The 21,146-nt window shown below is 42.6% G+C and overlaps 1 protein-coding gene across 1 annotated transcript in view; it reads left to right on the top strand.

Moving 5' to 3' along the window:
• The window catches only part of PAPSS1 (3'-phosphoadenosine 5'-phosphosulfate synthase 1), a 99,239-nt gene that overhangs the window by 14,243 nt on the left and 63,850 nt on the right, over positions 1-21,146 (top strand). Inside the window, exons 3-5 of the mRNA XM_045880622.3 lie at positions 2,979-3,214; positions 9,128-9,266; positions 14,011-14,129. Coding sequence (XP_045736578.1) covers positions 2,979-3,214; positions 9,128-9,266; positions 14,011-14,129 — 494 coding nt within the window. The remainder of the gene's footprint in view (positions 1-2,978; positions 3,215-9,127; positions 9,267-14,010; positions 14,130-21,146) is intronic.

The following is a 21,146-nucleotide window of genomic DNA, read 5'->3' as shown; positions in this document are numbered from 1 at the left end:
GTAACAAACTATTTTACACAGCGGTGTGGCTTCAAACACCAGAGATTTATTCTCTTAACAGTTCTGGAGGCTGGGAGTCTGAAATGACGGTTTTGGTGGGGTTAGTTCCTTCTGTAAGCTCTGAGGGAGAATCTGCTGCTGCAGGCCGCTTGCCTAGCTCCTGGAGGTTGTTAGCAGTCCTGTGTGCTCCCTGGGTTTGTAGATGTCGTGCTCCAGTCCCTGCTTTCTTTTCTTTTTTTTTTTTTTAAAGATTTTATTTATTTATTTGACAGAGAGAGACACAGCGAGAGCGGGAACACAAGCAGGGGGAGTGGGAGAGGGAGAAGCAGGCCTCCCGCCGAGCAGGGAGCCCGATGCGGGACTCGATCCCAGGACCGTGGGACCATGACCTGAGCTGAAGGCAGTCGCTTAACCAACTGAGCCACCCAGGCGCCCTCCAGTCCCTGCTTTCATCCTCACATGGCCTGGTAGTGATACCCATCGCTGGATTTAGTGCCCATCCTAGTACTGTATGACCTCATTTTAATTTAACTAATTACATCCGCAAAGACCCTGTTTACAACTAAGGCCACATTCTGAGGTTCCCGGTGTGTATGAATTTGGGGGGGTGGGGAATTAGTCAGTCCAGTACATTTGGTTCCTTTTCTTCAGGTACACTGATTTTCCTTATCTAGTTTTGGATTTTCTCTCTTGTAATTGTGTATTAATTTCCTCTGCTTTAATTTCTTTGCCTTTTTGTCTGTGTTCCCTGTAATCATCATCAATGAAACTTCCTGTGTCAGTAATTAAATTTTCAGCAGTCTCTTTTTTTTTTTGTTTCTCTCTTTACTTTGTTTCAAACTAAATACATACATAAAATGAGTATATATATACACGTATGTATAAATAGGTACTTTTATTATCATTTAGGTTGTCTTGTATAAAGTCTAAGAGTTCAGGTTTCAGGATTGTTTTTTTTTTTTTTCTTCTTCTTCTCATACTTAGTGCTCAGCTGCTGGTTAAAAACAACAAAAGACAGAACCCCCTGCCTCCATCTGTTTGTTCAGTTATTGTTGCTGTGTAACAAATCACCCAGAACCTAGTGGTGTAAACCAACCGTTTTAATTTGCTTACCATGTTGTGGGTAAGGAATTCAGGAGGGCTCAGCGGGGTGATTTTCCCTGATGTCTAAAGGCTCACCTGCTGGAGTCGGTGATCACTAACTCGCTTGATGCTACCTGTCAGCTGGGGGCTTAGCTGGCTGAACCACCTAGTCGTGATCTTGCTAGCATGGTGGCCTCGGTATATTTAATAGCGGGCTTCTCTCAAATGGAGGGTCCAAAGAGAAACTGCGTAACAGCTTTTTCTGACCCTGCCTTGGAAGTCACACATTGTCATTTTCACTGCATTTTTTTCATGATAGGTGAATCCTAAGGCCAGCCCAGATTCAAGGGCAGGGAATTAGACTCTACCTCTTGATGTCACAGTGGCGATGTTACATGGTCAAAGAGGTTGCAGGGTGGGAAATTCTGTTGCAGCCATCTTTGGAAAATAAGATCCGCTATACAAGGTTTTTTATTTTTTATTTTTATTTTTTAGATTTAAAGAGCATGAGTGGGAGGGGCAGAGAGAGAGGGAGAGAGAAGCTCAAGCAGACCCCACACTGAGTGACCATGAGATCCTGACCTGAGTGGAAACCAAGAGTCAGATGCTCAACCTACTGTACCACCCAGGCTCCCCAACATACAAGTTTTTAATGTATAAAGCAGTTAATACTATTGATCCTCCTAACACATAATCCACTTTTTTTTTTTAAGTTAGCCTTCTACCATCATGACTTCTTTCAAAGGAATCAGTACGTGAGACTTCCGTTTTTATCTCTTGCCTCATCACTACCTTAGTTGTGAATTCTGTGCTTGCATACTCATCGAGATGGCATGTTCTAGTGCATACATACATGCTTTCCTTTTCCTTGTTGTTTAGTGAGTAAACGTCATTGGTAGAGGAAGGTGAGTTGAGGTAAGGATGTTCTTTCAAGGTTAATTATATTATAAATTGGACTCCCAGGTACTTTTATCATGGTAGTCTGTGGAATGTATTGATTCTGGGATATAGAAATAACTTTATAATGTTTATTTTTACTTACTTTTGTCCTTTTTCTTACCTCCCTAGAAATAATTTGGGCATACTACTCTGTTTTTACTTTGGCATGTAGCATTGGAATAGTGGTAATGAGAACAAAGTGAATACCCTCTGAAACTGAGTAATTTCTAGAATACCTTTGGGCATAGACAGGAGTTATTAAAAACATAAATGCTTGAGTAGGCAACGCTGTAGTCTTGGGTCAAAGTGGCGAACAGGCCTTGCAGCAACAAGCTGGTGGCTAGAGGGTATTCAGAAATGGTATCACAATGCTGGAGTTAATGTGAGATGATACAGTATATGAGAATGATGATGTGAAAGAGGCCATAAGGCTTCCTGAGAACCTGTATAACCACAGGGTGTTTCACACTGAGAGAGCACTGGATCTGACCACGAGGCAGCAGATCTTGCGTAATGAGCAGTGGACAAAATATGAGCAGGATCAATTCTACCTTGAACCCCATCTGAACGAAGTTGCTCGGCAAAGAAAATAGAGGAGTAGGCGAAGAAGTAATCATGGAGTTGAAATCTGTCGTTGCAGCTCTCCTCAAATATTTTTAAGAAGTTGGGTAAACCTGAAATGTGCAGTTTCGAACTATTTGAGCTGCAAATGTATTACTTTAAATAAATGTCTGTTGTAATTTAGAAAACCCAAAAAACATAAATGCTTATTTTATTTGAACTACAGATGTTTTTCTAGCTAAGATGTAAATCTTATAGAGAAATGTGGGAAAAGTGTTACTGAGAGATGGCTATGAATAATGAATGTAATTAAAGCTGTGATTTAAATTCTTTATTACTATGTGGTTATCCTTCTAATGCTGCATCTGAACTGTGCTTGGACTGTTCACTTTCAGGCTTATCTGGAGCAGGAAAGACCACAGTGAGCATGGCTTTAGAGGAGTACTTGGTGTGCCACGGTATCCCATGCTACACTTTGGATGGTGACAACATTCGTCAGGGTCTCAATAAGAATCTTGGCTTCAGTCCTGAAGACAGAGAGGAGAATGTTCGACGCATTGCAGAAGTTGCTAAGCTGTTTGCAGATGCTGGCTTAGTATGCATCACGAGTTTTATATCACCTTATACTCAGGTATGTGGCTTTTGTGCTCTTGCTGTTCTCATGTCATTGAGAGTATGCTATCAGGTAGAACGAACAGTTTAAAACTGACCTGTGCTTTGAAGCTCAATGCAAATACTTTATTTTATTTTAATTATTTTAAATTAACCTACGGCATTTCTGTGCTGTGACTTTCTGAGTAAATTCAGTTTTGATAAAACCTGCTGTGACCCCTCCCTTCCCAGTATAAGCAGACTTGTTGACCTCAAGCCAGTGGCCAAATTATTTCAAGCTTGACTTTTCAATTCAGTAAACACATAGTAAATACTCAACATGTGTCCGACACCAGGGAAAGTCTTCAGTTTTTTCACATGTGCCTGACTATGGCTACTTTGCTTCTAGATCTTCGGTCTCCTCTTTTATTACATTCTTCCTCTTATTTTAGCACCATTTCACTTTTTTCGTATTTCTCTTAAAAAACCATGTTGTTTCTCACCGGGAGATTTTTTTGTTCCCCTGCCTGAAAGGCACTCTTCTTCTTCCACCGATCCTTCTCCACATCACTTGACTCCTGTTTGTGCTTTGAGACTCAGGGTAGGTGTCTCCTCCTCCTGAGTACCTTCCCTTTGTCCTTTGGGCTTTGTGGGACACCTGTCTTTGGTGCCCTTATAATTGTGCCATAACGCATTGTTTCCCTGTAACACACCATCATTCTCATATGGTATCGTTGATTGGTGGTGCTAATACAGCAGCAATAGTAGTAGTAGTGATAAAAATCATAGCGGCTAACCTTTATTGAACACCAGCTGTATACTATGAATTAACTCCTTTAGTGCTCACAGCCAGTGAAGAAGGCAGAGGTGGGGCGCCTGGGTGGCTCAGTCGGTTAAGCGTCTGACGCTTGGTTTTGTCTGAGGTCATGGTCTCAGGGTCCTGAGATTGAGTCCTGCGTCGGGTTCTGCACTTAGTGTGGAGTGTGCTTGAGATTCTCTTTTCCTCTCCCTCCCCCTCTGCCCCGCCCCCTGTTCACTCTCTCTTTCAAATAAATAAAATCTTAAAAAAAAAAAAAAAAAGGCAGTGGTGAGGAGACAGGTGTAAATTACCCAGGATCACATACTGTACATGGTAGAGCAAGGATTTGCACCCAGACAGTGTCACTGGAATCCATGCTCTCACCCACCATGCCTCATAACCTCTAAAATCCACTGGCTCCTCGAAGGCTGAAACTACATCTTATTTGTCTTTATAATCTTGATGCCAGGTCCAGCTCCTGGAACACAGTAGATATTTAGTGTTTATTAAATGACAGCATAACTCAGATGTGAAAGAACAGGTGAATTACTATGTGGTTAAAGGCAGGGGCTTTGGGGCCAGAAACAGTGGGTTGGAATTCAGCTCTGCCAGTTGTTGTTATGACCTTGGCCAGTTGACTTGACTTTCATAAGCTCAGACAATGCCTACCTCATAGGGTTGCTCTGAGGATTAGGTAAATCATGCATCCAAAGCTCTCAGCGCAGTGCCTGGTGTGTGGTAAGTATTCAGTAAATATAACAAATAATAGCACAGTTCTAGTACTGTATTGTGAATTTGGATGGTTACGTAGACTTTTTTAAAAGCAACACCAAAATATGAGCTGTTAGAGTTATAGGTAAGTATCAGATGGAGTGTTAATTACAAAGATTCACTTAATTGAACCATGGCAGGAGTCCTGAAAGGTCCTGTGAGGACTAGTTACTTTTCATTTTCCTGAAACATTGGGAACAATGTTAGTATATCAGTTTAAAGTGTACTAGATAATGAAGTGTAGAAGAGAATGATAGTTTGAGTTCTTGAATCCTTGGATATGAAGTTTTCATAGTAATATAATAACTGATATTCTTGCACTTTTGGGACTTTGTGCAACTCTTGGAAGAGGAGAGAGTAACACGGGATTTGGAGAGCTGTCAGCTGGGTCTCTAAAGTACATGCTGATCTCCTTTTTGGCTCCCTTGTTTCCATAGTATGAAGTAAAATTTTGTTGATCTCATCTCTCAAAGCACTAAGAATGGGGTTTGGACTATGCTTAGGATGTGTCAAAATCTGTGATATTTGCATCAAACCATATAATAGAGGATATGTGTATTATTCCATGTCACCATTGAACTAGGACATCTTGGTTCGCAAGGTAAACCTGATAGTTCCTAGCTAGTCTGGTGGGAACATAGAGGTGTGAACAGTTACAGTACGTTGCAGCTGGCAATGAGGTAAGTATCTATGAAAGATGCCGTGGAAGACTCACAGAGGAGGTGCTGCTTGAACTGAGTTGTGGGGAGGAATCAGAGCATACCAGTGAGAGAGGAGGGAGAAAGCTATTTCGACAGAGGAGACGGTACAGGGTCTGCAGCAGCATGGAAATGTGAGGGAATTCGATCTTTCGGGGGACTGTAGGTAGATGTAATGACTGCGGTGCAGGATGAATGTGAGGGGAGATGAAGGTAGAGCGATTTACAGAGGTCCGATGATAAACCTTCACTGCTCAGAACTTTGCCCCACAGGGGACTAAACAGTTTGAAATTGTACTAGGGAATGCTGTCTCTGGGTTTGCATTTCAGTAAGGCCCCCTTTGAAGCCCGGAATAAGAGTGGCCTGGAGATAGGAGATGAGTGAAGAGGCTTTTGGAGTGAATTCAAGCAACAACAATGGGAATGGAAAAGAGAGGGTGCATTTGAGGGCTCTTGAGCCCGTAGCATCAGTAGGATGTGGTGCCTGGTTGATTGCTGAATTTGGGGTGAACATGAAGGACGGTGCTTTCTGAATAGAAGATGGAATGATTGAGGTAGAAAATACAGGATGGGAAGGGAGGAGATGACTATTTCTTTTTAGGTGGGTTAGGTTTGAAATCCTAGTGGCGTATCTAAGTGGGTCATTGGAACATTGGTTCTGGAGCTCAGGAGAGCTGTGTAGAATTGAGATAGATTTAGGAATCATTAACTGTAAATTGAAACCTAGTTGAAGTTGAGTATATGGAGGAGTTGTATAGAATGAGAAGAGAGCCATGGCTAGAAACTTGGAAACCCCTTCATTTAAAAGGACAGCTGGAATCAGTTAATAAGGTCACTACTTAGTCATTCTGCTACATGCTGTGGCTAATGAAAAGAGAATCAGAGTATCAGAATAAGATCTATGACAGGTATATAGTGGGTTCTCCCAGAAGCCAGAGGAAGCAAGGGCCCTCCATCATTCTGGGGATGCAGGGTGAGCTTCCTAGAGGACTGCACCACGGATCGGTGCTGTGAGATGCATATTGCTTTAGGCAGAAGAGAGGAGTGGAGGGTTTCTGGCAGGGGAGATGGCTAAGGCATAAGGCCCAAACAGCCTTTAATTACTAATAGAACATCAAGTGCAAGACTGAGAATGGTGGGGCCAGGTATAGAAGGCCTGAAGCCTCCCACTAAGAAGTTTGTGTTTTACCCTGACGGTGGTGGGGAATCTCTGTAAAGTTAGTGACATGGTTGAATTTGCATCGTCTGTCATTCAGGGGACAGTGTTAGAGTATGGCTTTGAGTAGATCAAAGCTAGAAGCCAACAGACTTTTAAAAGGGTGTAGCAATTGACCAGATGAGGAATGAGGTGAACTAGGGAGCAGGGAAGCAATGCAAACTGGGTTGGTATAATATTTAGAGGCAAAATCTGAAGGACTTTGTGACGGAATGCCAGGGGTGGGGGTGTGGGGCAAAGGGAAGGAACCAGAACAGCTCTTGGGATTCTGGGTGAATAGTGTTGTCATCTTTGATTTGGTTAGTATAGGCGGGATTCCAGCTTGGGGGAAGAGAGAATGGACTCAATTATGGACATGCTAAGTTTGAGGTAGCTGTGGGATCTCCAGGTGGGTATATTTAGGAGGAAGCTGGAAACGTGTTTAATTTCAGGAGAGAGGGCAGGGCTCAGGCTTAAGTGTTGGTGTATATGTTGTAGTTGACATCGTGAAGGCAGCTGAGAAAAGTGCTCAAGGACTTAATGTGAGCAGTGGGTTCCTGATGGACTGTGGGCAACAGCAGTATTGGAGGGATGGGAAAGTAGGACGAGCCCAGGGGAGCATGCATTAGGAATGGTCAGGGGGTAGCATCGTCGGCATACATAGGGTTAGTAGTGTGAGATACAGCAGAAAGTCCTGTCATTTAAGGGCTGAAGAGTACCCGTGATTAAGGGATTTTGTGTGATTTGTTAGTTCTCTTGTTTTTCATGGATGAGTGACTTGTACTTGTTTGTTGCCCCGGGGAAAAAAGCTGGCCGAGAGGGCAGAGGCTGAAGATTTCAGATGGAGTAGGGATAACGGGTTGAGCAAGATCAGGGGATGGGGCTCTGGAATCTGAAGCGGGGAGTGGCAGGACTGAGCGAGACCAAGGTAGTGGGCATATAGACACGCTTATGTAGCGGAGAAGAGATGGGGCGTATTCGTGCTTCATTCGGAGCGATGAAGATGATTACTGGTTAGGGGCTTAGGGGCAGGGCAGAAAAGTAAAGTCTTGGGAATGCTTGAGATGAGAAGTGGCCACAGGAGCTTGTGTTTGGCAAGTGAATAAACCCCCCTCAGGGTTCTGAATGGTCTTCTTGGGAAGTGAAGTTGCTTTCAAGCCAGCTCAGGCTGAGGTTGAACGTGTTATGAGAGAGAGGCCTGATGCACTCCTGCATTCAGGCTGGGCTTTGGCTTTGGTTCCTCAAGAAATTTGGTGAAAAAAAATTTTTTTTTCTTAATTTTTTAAGATTTAATAATTTATTTTGTTTATTTGAGAGAGAGAGCTCACGTGAGAGAGAGCACAAGCAGGGGGCAGGGAGAGGGAGAAGCAGATTCCCCGTCAAGCAGGGAGCCTGATGTGGGGCTCGATCCCAGGACCCTGGGATCATGACCCGAGCCAAAGGGAGACGCTTAACCGACTGAGCCACCCAGGTGCCCCTTGGTGAAATTTTTATGGGACATCTATTGTTTTCCCTCCTGGAACTCCCCAATATCTTGGATTTTTAGAATAGTATACCCTTTAAAAGAGTTACAAAGAATGGGTATATTAACCTTATAATTTCCTAGATTTAATTTTTATTCAGTTTATAGATATGTATATATTTAAAGAGTTTATTTATTAGAGCACAGTGAGGGGGGGTGCAGAGACAGAGTGAGAAGCAGACTCCCCGCTGAGCAGGGAGCCTGACTCGGGGCTCCATCCCAGGCCCCCCGGGACCATGACTCAAGCGGAAGGCAGATGCTTAACCAACTGAGCCACCCAGGCACCCTATATATATATATGCACACACACACACGTATATATATACACACACATATGTGTATATATATATATTTTAAATCTTTAGAGACACAACGAGAGAGAGAACACAAGCAGGGGGAGTGGGAGAGGGAGAAGCAGGCTTCCTGGCAAGCAGGGAGCCCGATGCGGGGCTCGATCCCAGGACCTCTCTCAAATAAATTAATAAAATCTAAAAATATATATATGGGGGTGCCTGGGTGGCTCAGTTGTTAAGCGTCTGCCTTGGGCTCAGGTCATGATCCCAGGGTCCTGGGATCGAGCCCCACATCAGGCTCCTTGCTCCGCGGGAAGCCTGTTTCTCCCTCTCCCACTCCCCCTGCTTGTGTTCCCTCTCTCGCTGTGTCTCTCTCTGTCAAATAAATAAAATCTTTAAAAAAAAAAATTTATTTGAGAGAGAGCGCAAGCGTGTGTGCACAAGTGGAGGGTGGGGCAGAGGGAGAGAGAGAGAATCCTCAAGCAGACTCCCTGCTGAGTGTGGAGCACGATGCTGGGCTTGATCCCAGGACCCCAAGATCATGACCTGAGTCAAAGTCGGTCAGAGGCTTAACTGACTGAGCCCCCAGGCGCCCCTCAGTTTATATTTTAAAATATAAATGGTTTTGTCTAGTATTTATTTTCCACTGACTCAGCTGTATGTCTTTTTTCTAAGGATCGCAACAATGCAAGGCAAATTCATGAGGGTGCAAGTTTACCTTTTTTTGAAGTATTTGTTGATGCTCCTCTGCACGTTTGTGAACAGAGGGATGTCAAGGGACTCTACAAAAAAGCACGGGCTGGAGAAATTAAAGGTAAGTACTATTTTTTTTCCAGTTCCTCTTTGCTTGCATTTTTTTTTTTTTTTTAAGATTCTATTTTTTAAGTAATCTCTACACCCAACGTGGGGCTTGAACTCAATCCTGAAATCAAGAGCTGCGTGTTCTGACTGAGCCAGCCAGCATAAAATATGCTTGCATATTTTAGCCTATCATATTTGAGACGGATCATCTTTACTAAGAGATTGGCAGTATTCAAACAACTTGGAGCTCCTTGAGAAGAAAAAGTGGGTCTTACTACACTCTTGTGTCTCTGAGGCCTACCGGCACTATCTGGCGCTGTGTGTACTCAGGTATTGTTGATCAGATTGGAATCCTACTCACAGGACAGAGTTTTAGAAGGTTGGGACCTCAGGGACTGCTGGAAACCTACTTGATATAATTAGGTGCCTAACTTTAGACTGAGTATCAGTTGCTAGCTGCTGTCCCTTCTGCTTTTTGTTCCAGTGAAAATGAAGGAAATTCCATAGCTAATGGGAAAAATGCCTGCATTAGAAACATCTTGAGAGCAAAGACAGTGTCTCGTTCTTATTTATATCGTGGTGCTTGGAATGGTCCCTTATTCGTTCTGTGTACAATTGTTGAATTAGGTTGAATTAATATATTGCTGATTCCATCAAAATAGAAGTACCTTGTTTTTTAGATTTTATGGTTTGCTTCTAGAGTTTCAACTGTGGTGAACATTTGGACATAAGAGACATTAAGAACCTGTCTGCTGTGGCCTTTGATACCAGTCGTATTTATCCTCAAGACATACTTGGATATTAATTCTGTTCTATTGTTTTTTTTTTTTTTTAATTTTTTTTTTAAGATTTTATTTATTTGCGCGAGAGAGAATGAGAGACAGCATGAGAGGGAGGAGGGTCAGAGGGAGAAGCAGATTCCCTGCTGAGCAGGGAGCCTGATGCGGGACTCGATCCCGGGACTCCGGGATCATGACCCGAGCCGAAGGCAGTTGCTTAACCAACTGAGCCACCCAGGCGCCCTAATTCTGTTCTATTGTTAACAGAGGAAATGCCAGCATTAAAAAAAAAATCAAGGACCGATTACCCAGTCAGCACTGTGTAGGGATCAATGATTCATGCAGGTAACTTTGATGTGTTCCCAATAGAGGGAGTATGATAGCCTGGGACGATCATAGGAGCTCCCCGGGGCTCTGCGAATTCGAGATTTTGTCACTCAGCTTCTGGCCCTGCATAAGAAAAGGTGGAACAGGAAGGGCAATTCTTTTTATTCTGGGCTCTTCTCTAGTTGGACCTGGGGACACATTAGCGGTTGGGGCGAGTGCCACCTGCTGTGTGAAATCTGGTTCCTTAGGCCAGCCTGACATCCAGTTGTGCCACCATGGAGATGCAGTTTCACCCATTAAGGCTGCAGTTTTTGACTCAACAGGTTGTCTGACCTGAATAATTTACGACATGGGGAGGGAAACCAGTTTAGCTCTTTTTATCATCTGTATCACCCTCTGTTTGTTGATGGCCAGTTTTCACTTCAGTTTTTCATAGTAAAGATTTGGCAAAGAGAAACGAAGTGATGTGTCTGGGATCCTGAAGTCTAAATCTTATTTTAATTGTAGTTGATTTTGTTGTTTTTGCAAGGATGGACTGGTGAGAGAGGTAGATTTGTCTCTCTCGCTCTGGAGTAAGCTACTGTGGACAGGGGTAACATCTTTTTTTTTTTTTTTTTTTTTAAAGATTTTATTTTATTTATTTGACAGACAGAGAATGAGAGAGAGAGCACATGAGAGGGGGGAGGGTCAGAGGGAGAAGCAGACTCCCTGCCGAGCAGGGAGCCCGATGCGGGACTCGATCCCGGGACTCCAGGATCATGACCTGAGCCGAAGGCAGTCGCTTAACCAACTGAGCCACCCAGGCGCCCCAACAGGGGTAACATCTTGACTGTTTTTCTATCATTAAGAGTTTAGCCCAGTGTGAGGCCCAAAGCCTAATGCCTGACACACACATAGTAAATGCTTGTTGGATAGATTAGAAGGAGTGGAAATTGGATGTTCAACACACACTGATCAGTGCTTTCCATTTCTGAGGTATATATTTGGTGCTGGGATGCAAAGATGAATAAGGTCACATGCAAAATACCTTGAGTCATTTACAATTTGCATTCTCTTTTTGGGAGTGTGATTGTATTAGCTTAGTTTTCTCTGTGTTACTTGTTTATTTTCCTGAGTGTTTTTAAATTCCTCTGACTAGGGACACCTGGGTGGCTTAGTCAGTAAGCATCTGAATCTTGGTTTTGGCCCAGGTCATGATCTCAGGGTCCTGGGATTGAGCCCCGTGGTTGGGCTCCATGCTCAGTGGGAGTTGGCTAGGGGATTCTTTCCCTCTTCCTCTGTCCCTACCCCTGCTGTGCGCGTGCACGCACGATTTCTCTCTCTCAAATAAATCTTAAAAAACAAAATCCTCTGAGTAGACATTGATAAAATGTTCCTTAGGTTAATATATATATGTGTGCCTGTGTACAAACATTATCTTTGCCATGGTGTTAGAGTTTCTGATTGTAGAGTTGTTTGTTTTTAAAAATCGTTTACTCATTGTCAGAATAGTGCTTGAAAGTTCCCTGTCAATGCAGTCTCAGAGCTGTGGTGGTAAATGTTTGAGGACAGAAGAGATTGCATACATTCAGCGGACCTCGGCTTTTGTATGCCTTTATGTGACATTTACTAAACTGTAAATGTATCCCTGTGTCAACCATTCTTTTTTTTTTTTTTTTTTAAGATTTTATTTATTCATGAGAGAGAGAGAGAGAGAGAGAGAGAGGCAGAGGCAGAGGGAGAAGCAGGCTCCCCACGGAGAAGGGAGCCCGATGCGGGACTCGATCCCAGGACCCGGGGATCATGACCTGAGCCGAAGGCAGACGCTTAACCGACTGAGCCACCCAGGCATCCCGTGTCAGCCATTCTAATGCTAGATTATTTTCATGATTACTACTCATAGTTATTATCTGCTTAAATATAAATGTTCTTACGTGTACATTTATTATAATCGCAGGATAAATTAGCTAGGAAGGGAATTCCTGGACTTCTAAAATGCTAAGCCAGGTCTTCCAACACAGTGGTTTTCAAGGTTTGCTGCACATTAGCATTACCTGGGGAAACGTTTAAAAATCCGATGCCAAAGCTATACCAGTGAAATTGGAATCTCATGGGGGTGGGACCTGGCGATTCCATTGTGTGCATTTGAGAACTGAAGCTTAAGAACTAGTGTTCTAGGGGCACCTGGGTGGCTCAGTCAGTTAAGTGTCCAAGTCTTGATTTCGGCTCAGGTCATGATCGCAGGGTTGTGAGATCAAGCCTTGCATTGGGCTCTGCACTGGGCGTGGAGACTGCTTAAGATTCTCTCTCTCCCTCTGCCTCTCCCCCCTAGACACACACTCTCTCTTAAAAAACAAACAAACAACTAGTGTTTTGTTTTGATCAGAATTATTTTTCCCCAACTATTTTACTGTGACTCTTTTAGGAATATTGGTAATGCAGACATCTCCTTCTTGGATTCAGGACTTCATGTGATACTTAGAAATATGAAATAGAAAAAAATAAGTGGGCTGTAGACTTGTAGTATATATTTTAGAACTCTCTTGGTGACTGTTCCTCTGAATAGTAATGATTTTAAATTAATGTTTACCATTCTACCCCAAGGTTGACCTAAGCACTGCAAGGCAGACTGGCCTTAAGTGACTTATGTATGAGGTGATGGAACAGCATATGTTCAGCTCAGCTAGCCCATTCTTGAGAAACATCATGCATTCTTTCTTGGCAGTTCCTTGGTAACGCATATTTAAAGGGAAAATCTAAATAGGGGTTAATATCTAAACTAATTATGTTTGGTTGTGGAGTATATTTCGTGATACAACAGGATTACCGTTCTTATTTATGTTTTGCTAAAGCTAGTAGTAGTTAATTTGTCTTGCCTGAACACTTAATCCTGGTGGCAGAAGCAGCCTGCAGAGCTTCAATTTGGCCATAGATAATCCCTGTGAATATAATGGACAGATAAACTTTGGTGTCAGTTTTTGCATGGAGAGGAAGAAAACCTTGTTGAGTTTGGCTTATGCCCAGGGGTTAAGTACTATAATATCCTATATTCCCCTGGAGAAATTGAGATGCTCTGGATCCCTTGGTATTCATTCCTATTTCTCCATTGGCAGTTTAGGCATTTAGGCGCAGAAGAAGAAGAATCAGTCCTCATCCTTTGGAGAGTCCATACTTGCAAGTTTTTCTACTCACTAAAGTTTTTTAACCCCCACATCAGTACTCACGGTGCTTTGGCAGTCACTTGTGGACACATGCAGAGTGGCAAAAGTTTTAGCCACCCCAAGTATGTGTTCCCAGCGGAGGTTGAACAAAATGACACTCGGCCTTCGTGTTTCAGCTTTCGTACCACAAAGAAGGGTCAAAAAATTTTATGATGACTGAAGCTTGCAGGAACCTAACCCCATGTTTCCCCTAGGAGCCCGTGATTCAGGATTCACTAATTTAGTGTTTGTGAAACATTATTGAACTGCGAATGGGAATCGACTATATGTGTTTAAAGGCGAAATGAAAGTTTAATCAGAAATCTTCTCCCAAGAAAGAAGTTTCAGTACCATAACCCTGTAACTCAGAAGGGACAGCATAAATACAAACTTTGACGGAGCAGAGACTTGCAATGAAGAAATAAGCCTGTCTCAATTTCCACCCCCCTCTCGCACCTGGTTCCTTTCATAGGTTTCACTGGAATCGATTCTGAGTATGAAAAGCCAGAGGCTCCTGAATTGGTGCTGAAGACAGACTCTTGTGATGTGAACGACTGTGTCCAGCAGGTGGTGGAACTTCTACAAGAACGGGTAGGTCAAAGAGGGAATCCTCAATAAATGTATTTGTCTTGTACTCTTTCGCCTGCCAAAAAAACAGGTGGTGTTGATACGGAGTACCGTTTGTGTTTCAGGTTCTTTATGGTGCTGACAGTTTTCTGAGTGTGTGTATGTCCCTGTGTTAGGTGTTGTGGGGGCACCACTGTATACAACATGTGCAATATCCTGGTCAGAACCACAGGACGCTTGAGGGCCAGACGCTCTTTTATCTCTTCTGCCAGTAATTTTACCACGCAGATACCTAATACATTCAGCCGTGATTATTTAGCTCTACAACTTGACGTTATTATATTTTTTTAAGTTGAGGTACATAATGTAGCTAACTTTTTCTCGACTCTAAGAGAGTGCCCGGATTTTCCTTGTGCAACATGATGATAAGGATGGTTGAGTTTTAGGAAGGGAAAGGTTCCAGGACATAAAGATCTTTCTCTGGTGCCTTCCTGAGCATATATAAACATAAAGAGGCTGGCTGTTTTCCCGAGCACTCAGGCCTCCGTGAGGTCCATGGTTCTCTTAGAGTTTAGTCCAGTTACAGTTTTTAGAAATTGTTTTTCTTTTCTTCCCTGCTCCTATCTTCACACTTCCCTGGTCCCAGCGGAGGGCCATGCAGTTTACTTAGTTGGGGAGGATCTGGCCTTTGTGTGTCAGTATCACTCCCTTCCCCTGGATGTCCTCACCTTTGCCGCCTAGTGTTGTGCAGGGACTCCTGACGTGGTACACGGTGATGCGTCATTGTGTTCCATTCTGTCCTCTAACTGTGGCCTAGGCATCTGAACACCCTCTTGATTTTTTTTTTAAAGATTTTATTTATTTATTTGACAGAGACACAGCGAGGGAGGGAGCACAGGCAGGGGGAGTGGGAGAGGGAGAAGATTTTATTTATTTGACAGAGAGAGACACAGCAAGGGAGGGAGCACAGGCAGGGGGAGTGGGAGAAGGAGAAGATTTTATTTATTTATTTGACAGAGACAGCGAGGGAGGGAGCACAGGCAGGGGGAGTGGGAGAGGGAGAAGATTTTATTTATTTATTTGACAGAGAGAGATATACTCCAGGGAGGGAACACAAGCAGGGGGAGCGGGAGAGGGAGAAGCAGGCTTCCCGCATAGCAGGGAGCCCGATGCGGGGCTCGATCCCAGGACCTTGGAATCATGACCTGAGCTGAAGGCAGAGGCTTAATGACTGAGTCACCCAGGCGCCCCTGCCCTCTTGATTTTTGAAATCCTATTACCATAAACCTCTTTCATCTAGTATTTCTTACTGGATATATTAGACATACAACTTAAAAAAATTACCTGTGTCTGGATATATTAAAAATGTTTAGCCTTAGAATTTTTTTCATATTGTAAAATACCTGCCAGGTAGTTAACCTGGGACTCACCTTCTTAATGTGAGTCCTCCCTTATCCAAACATTGTAGCTGAGTAAGTGAAATGATGTGCTTGTGAGTGAGTATAGAACTCCTGGTGACGGGTTCCCAGGTATGTGAACCTGTCACACTAGTCCTCACTCAGCCTTGAAGAGTGCTAAAAACACTTAGCTGTTTTTTTCTTTCCTGCTTTTATTGCAGCCACTTCTTCCTCCCATGCGCACCTGAAGGGCATGTTCATAGGTCTTGTCTTTTCTTGCTGGGACTTGTCACTCTTTGGAAGCAGTTCTTGGTACTGCTCAGCTCTGTAGCACCTCAGCTCTGTGATGGGTTCAGGAACGTTTACGATTTCATAGATTAGCTGGCCTTTCCTCTTGTTACGTGATGTTCTATCCTGGAATCTCTGTTTAATTTTCAGCAAACCGTCTATTCTTGCTCTGCTTTTACTCTTCGGGGTTGTCTGTGTTTCCAGTATTTTTCCTTTTTATTTGGATTGTAATTTTGTTTGCAGTTTTTGTACATTGAGCCTATCCTTTTTTTTTTTTTTAAAGCTGGAGATTTGTCTTATCAATGTTGGGAAGCTATACAGAATTTTACTTTCTGTTAGTTTGGGTTCTCTAGTTTTCATATCTAATTAGTGATTTTTAAGTGTTTTATAGAACCTCAGGAAAATATACAGATACTCTCATATATAGCATAGGGGGCTCAGGAATCTCTGAAGCCATTTTAGGAACTACAGATAATTCCAGGTGCTCAGACACTTATATGGGGTTATTAAACATAATGTGTGGTGGGTGCTTCACGTAGCTCCTTCTGTTACATCTTCCCTTTCATTCCCAACCACTTCTTTGGGGCCTGGGGTAGAATAGCGTCCTTTGGGTTTGATACTTCACCTATATAGAGTGTTTTTTTTTTTTTTTTGTAGTGAGCAGATGATTTTGCTGTTCTTGTTTTAAAAAACTATTTTGAAAAAATTTCGCAACTCTTCTGTAAGTCTAATAATAGTACAGAGAGTGCCTGTATATCCTTCACCCGGCTTCCTCTTACTTTAATGTTTCACATGACCGTAGAACATTTCTCAAAACTAAGAAATGAACCCCAGGAAGATACTGTAAACTAAAGCACACACTTATGTGGCTTTCACAAGTTTTTCCTGTCCTGTATTAGGATTTGACCCAGGATCCCACACTGTATTTAGTCAGAAATTGGGTTTTAACCATGATTCTGTGAAATGAAAATACAGACTTCACATAGTGTCTGTCGTGCCTTGGACTTTGCAGTTCCCCCTCCCCCCAGTGCTTAAAACTTGAGGGCAAACTGTCCCTGTACAATTTTAGGCTCACACTACCTGATATTCCCTTAACTGGCTACCCTGCTTCCAGTTCCATATGCCTTTTATGCCATCCTGTATTGTTCAGAGAACCCTCTTTCTCAAGTGTAGTCTAGTTGTTTTGGTTTTTGTATTTTTTTTTACTCTAAAGAATTTATTGATTTTCCCATGGTTTATAGAATTAAGGTGATTTGTGTTCAGGGTTCCCCATAGTTTGGCTCCAAGCTGCATATTTTCATATTATTGTCCTTAATTTATTCTGCCACTTTATTTATTCATTCATTCATTCTGTTGCTTTCCTTAGTCTCTGTAACTTTATTTTTTTAATTTTTATTTTTTAAAAAATATTTATTTATTTGACAGAGAGAGAGAGCACAAGCAGGGGAAGCGGCAGGTAGAGGGAGAGGGAGAAGCAGGCTCTCTGTGGAGCAAGGACCCTGATGCGGGGCTCGATCCCAGGACCCTGGGATCATGACCTGAGCCCAAGGCAGACGCTTAACGACTGAGCCACCCAGGCGCCCCTGACTCTGTGACTTTAATTAAAGCCTTGCTTCTGATGTTTGCCCCTAATTAATGATTATACTAATTGCTTTTTTATATGGATGTACTCTATATTATGCCTGCTACAGTCTGATAATTGGACAGTTTCCTTCAAGGTTTGAAAAAGAGGGATAGATGAAAAAACTAACATTTACTGAGTACTTACTATAAAGGTCATATATGTGGAGCCTTGTGGCTTTTAAAATATTTGTTTTGATTGTTAGAATCTGAGGGCAAGTGGCCTTTCTCCTAATTTAGCTTCTAACCACTTCTCACTCTAATTACTGTGACAGGTTCCAAGTGGTCTTTGTGCTGAGTACTTTATATGTGTTTTCTGATTTTATTCACAGAGTAAACCTCTGAAGTATTTTAGAGATATTAAGTAACTTGCTCATGGACATACTGGATTCTATACCTAGGATTCCAGGTGTATGATTTCCTAGGATTCATTTCCAAATGCGTCTGGCTTTTACTTTGAACAGTGTTCTCATTATACCTAAAGTGCAATGTAATTAAATCTACAACCAGAAAGGTGTTCTGGTTATATTTGTTTAAGGTGGAGAAATTTTCTTTTGAAAAATTATTTATTTTTATCGTAAAGCTCGATGGTGACAGAAGAGATGCAAATGGCTCCTTAATGCAGTTGCTTTTTTGTTTTGAGAGAGAGAAAAGGGGCAGAGGGGGACGGTGAGGGAGAGAGAGAATCTCAAGCAGACTCCATGCCCAGAGTGTAGCCTGATATGGGGCTTGATCATACGACCCTGAGATCATGACCTAAGCCGATATCAAGAGTCAGATCCTTAAGTAACTGAGCCACCCAGGCACCCCTTTTTCTTTTCTTTCTTCCTTCGTTTTTTGTTTTTTGTTTTTTTTTTTTTTTTTAGTGAGAGGAGGGGCAGAATGCAATTGCTTTCTTTTGGTACCACCCTCCTTTGGGGTTTTCCCATTGAAAGTATGTATTTCTGTGTTTTACTTGGTTGATTCCCTTAGTTAATTTAACAAATACTTAGTGCCTTACATGCTAGGTACTGTTGTAAAACACTGGGGATGTGGCAGTGAATTAAACAGTAAAAATTCCTGCATCATGGACCTTAATTTTTGGTCCTTATCACCATTATTTATCGTTGTAGACTCGAATGACAGTATAAATTAATCCAATTTTTTCTTTTAAAGCATGAAAAAAAATTTAGGAACACAGTTGAAAGAAGACCTACATACACACAGCCATTGTAAAGAACATTAAAAACATATTTTTCCTGGACAGTGAAACTTAGAGTAAAGAACACGGCTACTCCTGTTCTGGCATTTATTCTCCTTTGATTGTTGAGAGTTGAATCTCACATGAGCATTACGGCATGTAGGTAAGCCAGTGAATACCTGACATTCAGCTCGGAGTTGATGGTTAGCTGGTGATACAAGGGGTCTTTGCCCGCCGCACCCTGATCACAAGGGAACTTAGTGCAGTGTGCACCTTCCGAAGCAGCCTGTCCCTGGTGACCCAGGGTGGCACATACTGTGCAACTTCATTGTCATCACAGAGACATTTGTGAGGCTTTCCAAAGGTGGGTTATGGGAGCTCATGGAGTAGAGCTAAGCTCACAAAGCTAGATGCGGAGGTGAAGGGGCTAACGATGCAGAGTGCAGGGGTGAAAGCGAGGAGTGAGGATATGAAGGTTAGAGGTCCTGCCCTAACCAGCATTACATGTAAGACTATAATTGTGTGCGCTAGACGATAATGTCGCGGGCAGAGATGGAAACCAACAAGAACTCCCACAGAGGCAAGGCCTTTAGTAGCTGTTTTAGTAGCATTCCTACATGTAGTGTGTTAAAATACTCTGAAAAGTAGTTACAGTTGTCCTCAGGTTACTGATGGGAGATGACTCAGAGAGGTGAAGTTGTGTGTCCCAGGACAGCGCCGTGGGGGTAGTGTCGGATTTGAACACAGCGAGACGGATGCTGCGGCTCACTCTCTCCTACACTGCCCTTCCTTATACCTGGATTCCTTCCATTTCCAGTTTGTTTATGAAACCTCAGTCTTTCCTGTGGCTCTCTTGCGCATGCCTTGACCATTTTTTTCCGAAGTGTAGTTGGGATTGAGAACTTGAGAGTATTGGGTCTTAGAAGGAGTTAATATTTTTAGAATACTTTCAAAGGGCTTCAGAGCAGTTCAGGCAGCACCGTCTGGGTGGGAAGGAATGTTGACCTTGTAAAGAAGTAAACTGCCTGTGCCTGTCTCCGGTCAGTGTGAAATGTTTGTTCTGTGTAGTGCGAAGTAGGAAGTGATTGTCGGTTACCTGATATACCTTGCAGAGCTGGGGCCCGTCGTGCCAGATGGATTAATCTACTTAGGTCCTGAAACCTAAATCTAAATGGTAAATGCGTGCCTTGGGTTATTAAGCCATATAAAACAAAATCTTATTTTAAGTACATTTTATTTCCTTCTTGGGCTCCATTTGTTAGACTTTTGAGGGTTTTTTTTTTTTTTTCCAACTGTCTGATCCTCTGATGCTAACTGGTTCAGCAATTTGATTCTGTGCTGACACCAAGTGTCCACAGTTAGCTCGGACACTGCAGATTAGGGCTCAGTCTCACGGGATTGCTTCTACGTCAGATGCCCACTGTGAGTAGGGTGCCCAGATACCTGCATTTCTGCCTGGCTGGCTGCCCATTCACGGGCGACCCAGACCCCCCACAGCCTGGTTCAATAATTTGACTCACAGAACTCACGAAAGCACTTTACTTACCATTACCAGTTTATTGTAAAAGATACAACTCAGGAACAGGCAAATGGACGAGGCATATAGGACAAGGTAATGGGGCAGGGAGAGCCATGATGCCTGCTGCAGTCTGTGGGCACTGTCACCAACTCAGAAGCTCTCTGAACTTGTCCTTTAGGGGTTTCTACAGAGGTTCCATCACAGAGGCATGATTAAGTCTTTGGCCATTGGTGACTGAACTCCGTTTCCAGCTTCTACCCCAGCCCAGAGTTCTGGGGATGGAGTTGAAAGTTCCAACCTTCTCACCTAAGTATGGTGTGGTCTTTTTTGAGGAGCCCCTTAGCCTGGAGTCATCACATCATCACACCAAACACCCCCTTAACCACTCAGGAGATTCCAAGGGTTTTAAGAGCTCTGTGCCAGGAACCAGGGACAAAGACTAAATCTGTATTTCCCATTGTAATATATGGGAAACTTTTTTTTTTTTTTTTAAATAGGAAACTTTTTAAGCAGAGAGGGTAGCCTGGTTTCGGGCTTTCTAGAGAACACAGATGTTTGAGAAGTGCTGTGTCCATGATAGGCAAGGAATTTTTCTATCTGATGCTTTGGTATTGCTTTGGAGAGACTCTCCTGAAATGAATTCTACCAGGTATTGCTTTTTTAATGTTCTTTACTCTAAGTTTCACTGTCCAAGAAAAATATGTTTTTAATGTTCTGTACAATGGGTATTTTGGGATGATGGGTATTTTGGTTAGTGTAATGTTATGTATCCTCAGTCATCTTTGCATTGTCTGTCTTCTCGTTCGATCTGGCCTGTGTAATATAATTGGGATAAGGAAATGTGTTTGTTTATATAAATACTTAATTTCTCAGTGTTTGGTCAGAGTATCTTCATTTTCTTAACGTGCTTCAGTTGGCATATTTTTGTATTTTTATTCAAGAAAATAGAAGACACTGAAAAATATTGAGGATTTTTGGATTTAAGTTTTTTCCCCGAACCCTTAGATGGTCACTAGATGGCCTGCTGGTATTGCATT

This window comes from Mirounga angustirostris, unplaced genomic scaffold (assembly GCF_029215605.1).
Source record: "Mirounga angustirostris isolate CCGP_5_RB_7025 unplaced genomic scaffold, mMirAng1.0.hap1 SCAF_2, whole genome shotgun sequence".
Taxonomy (NCBI): Eukaryota; Metazoa; Chordata; class Mammalia; order Carnivora; family Phocidae; genus Mirounga; species Mirounga angustirostris.
This window is presented reverse-complemented; position numbering and strand designations above follow the sequence as displayed.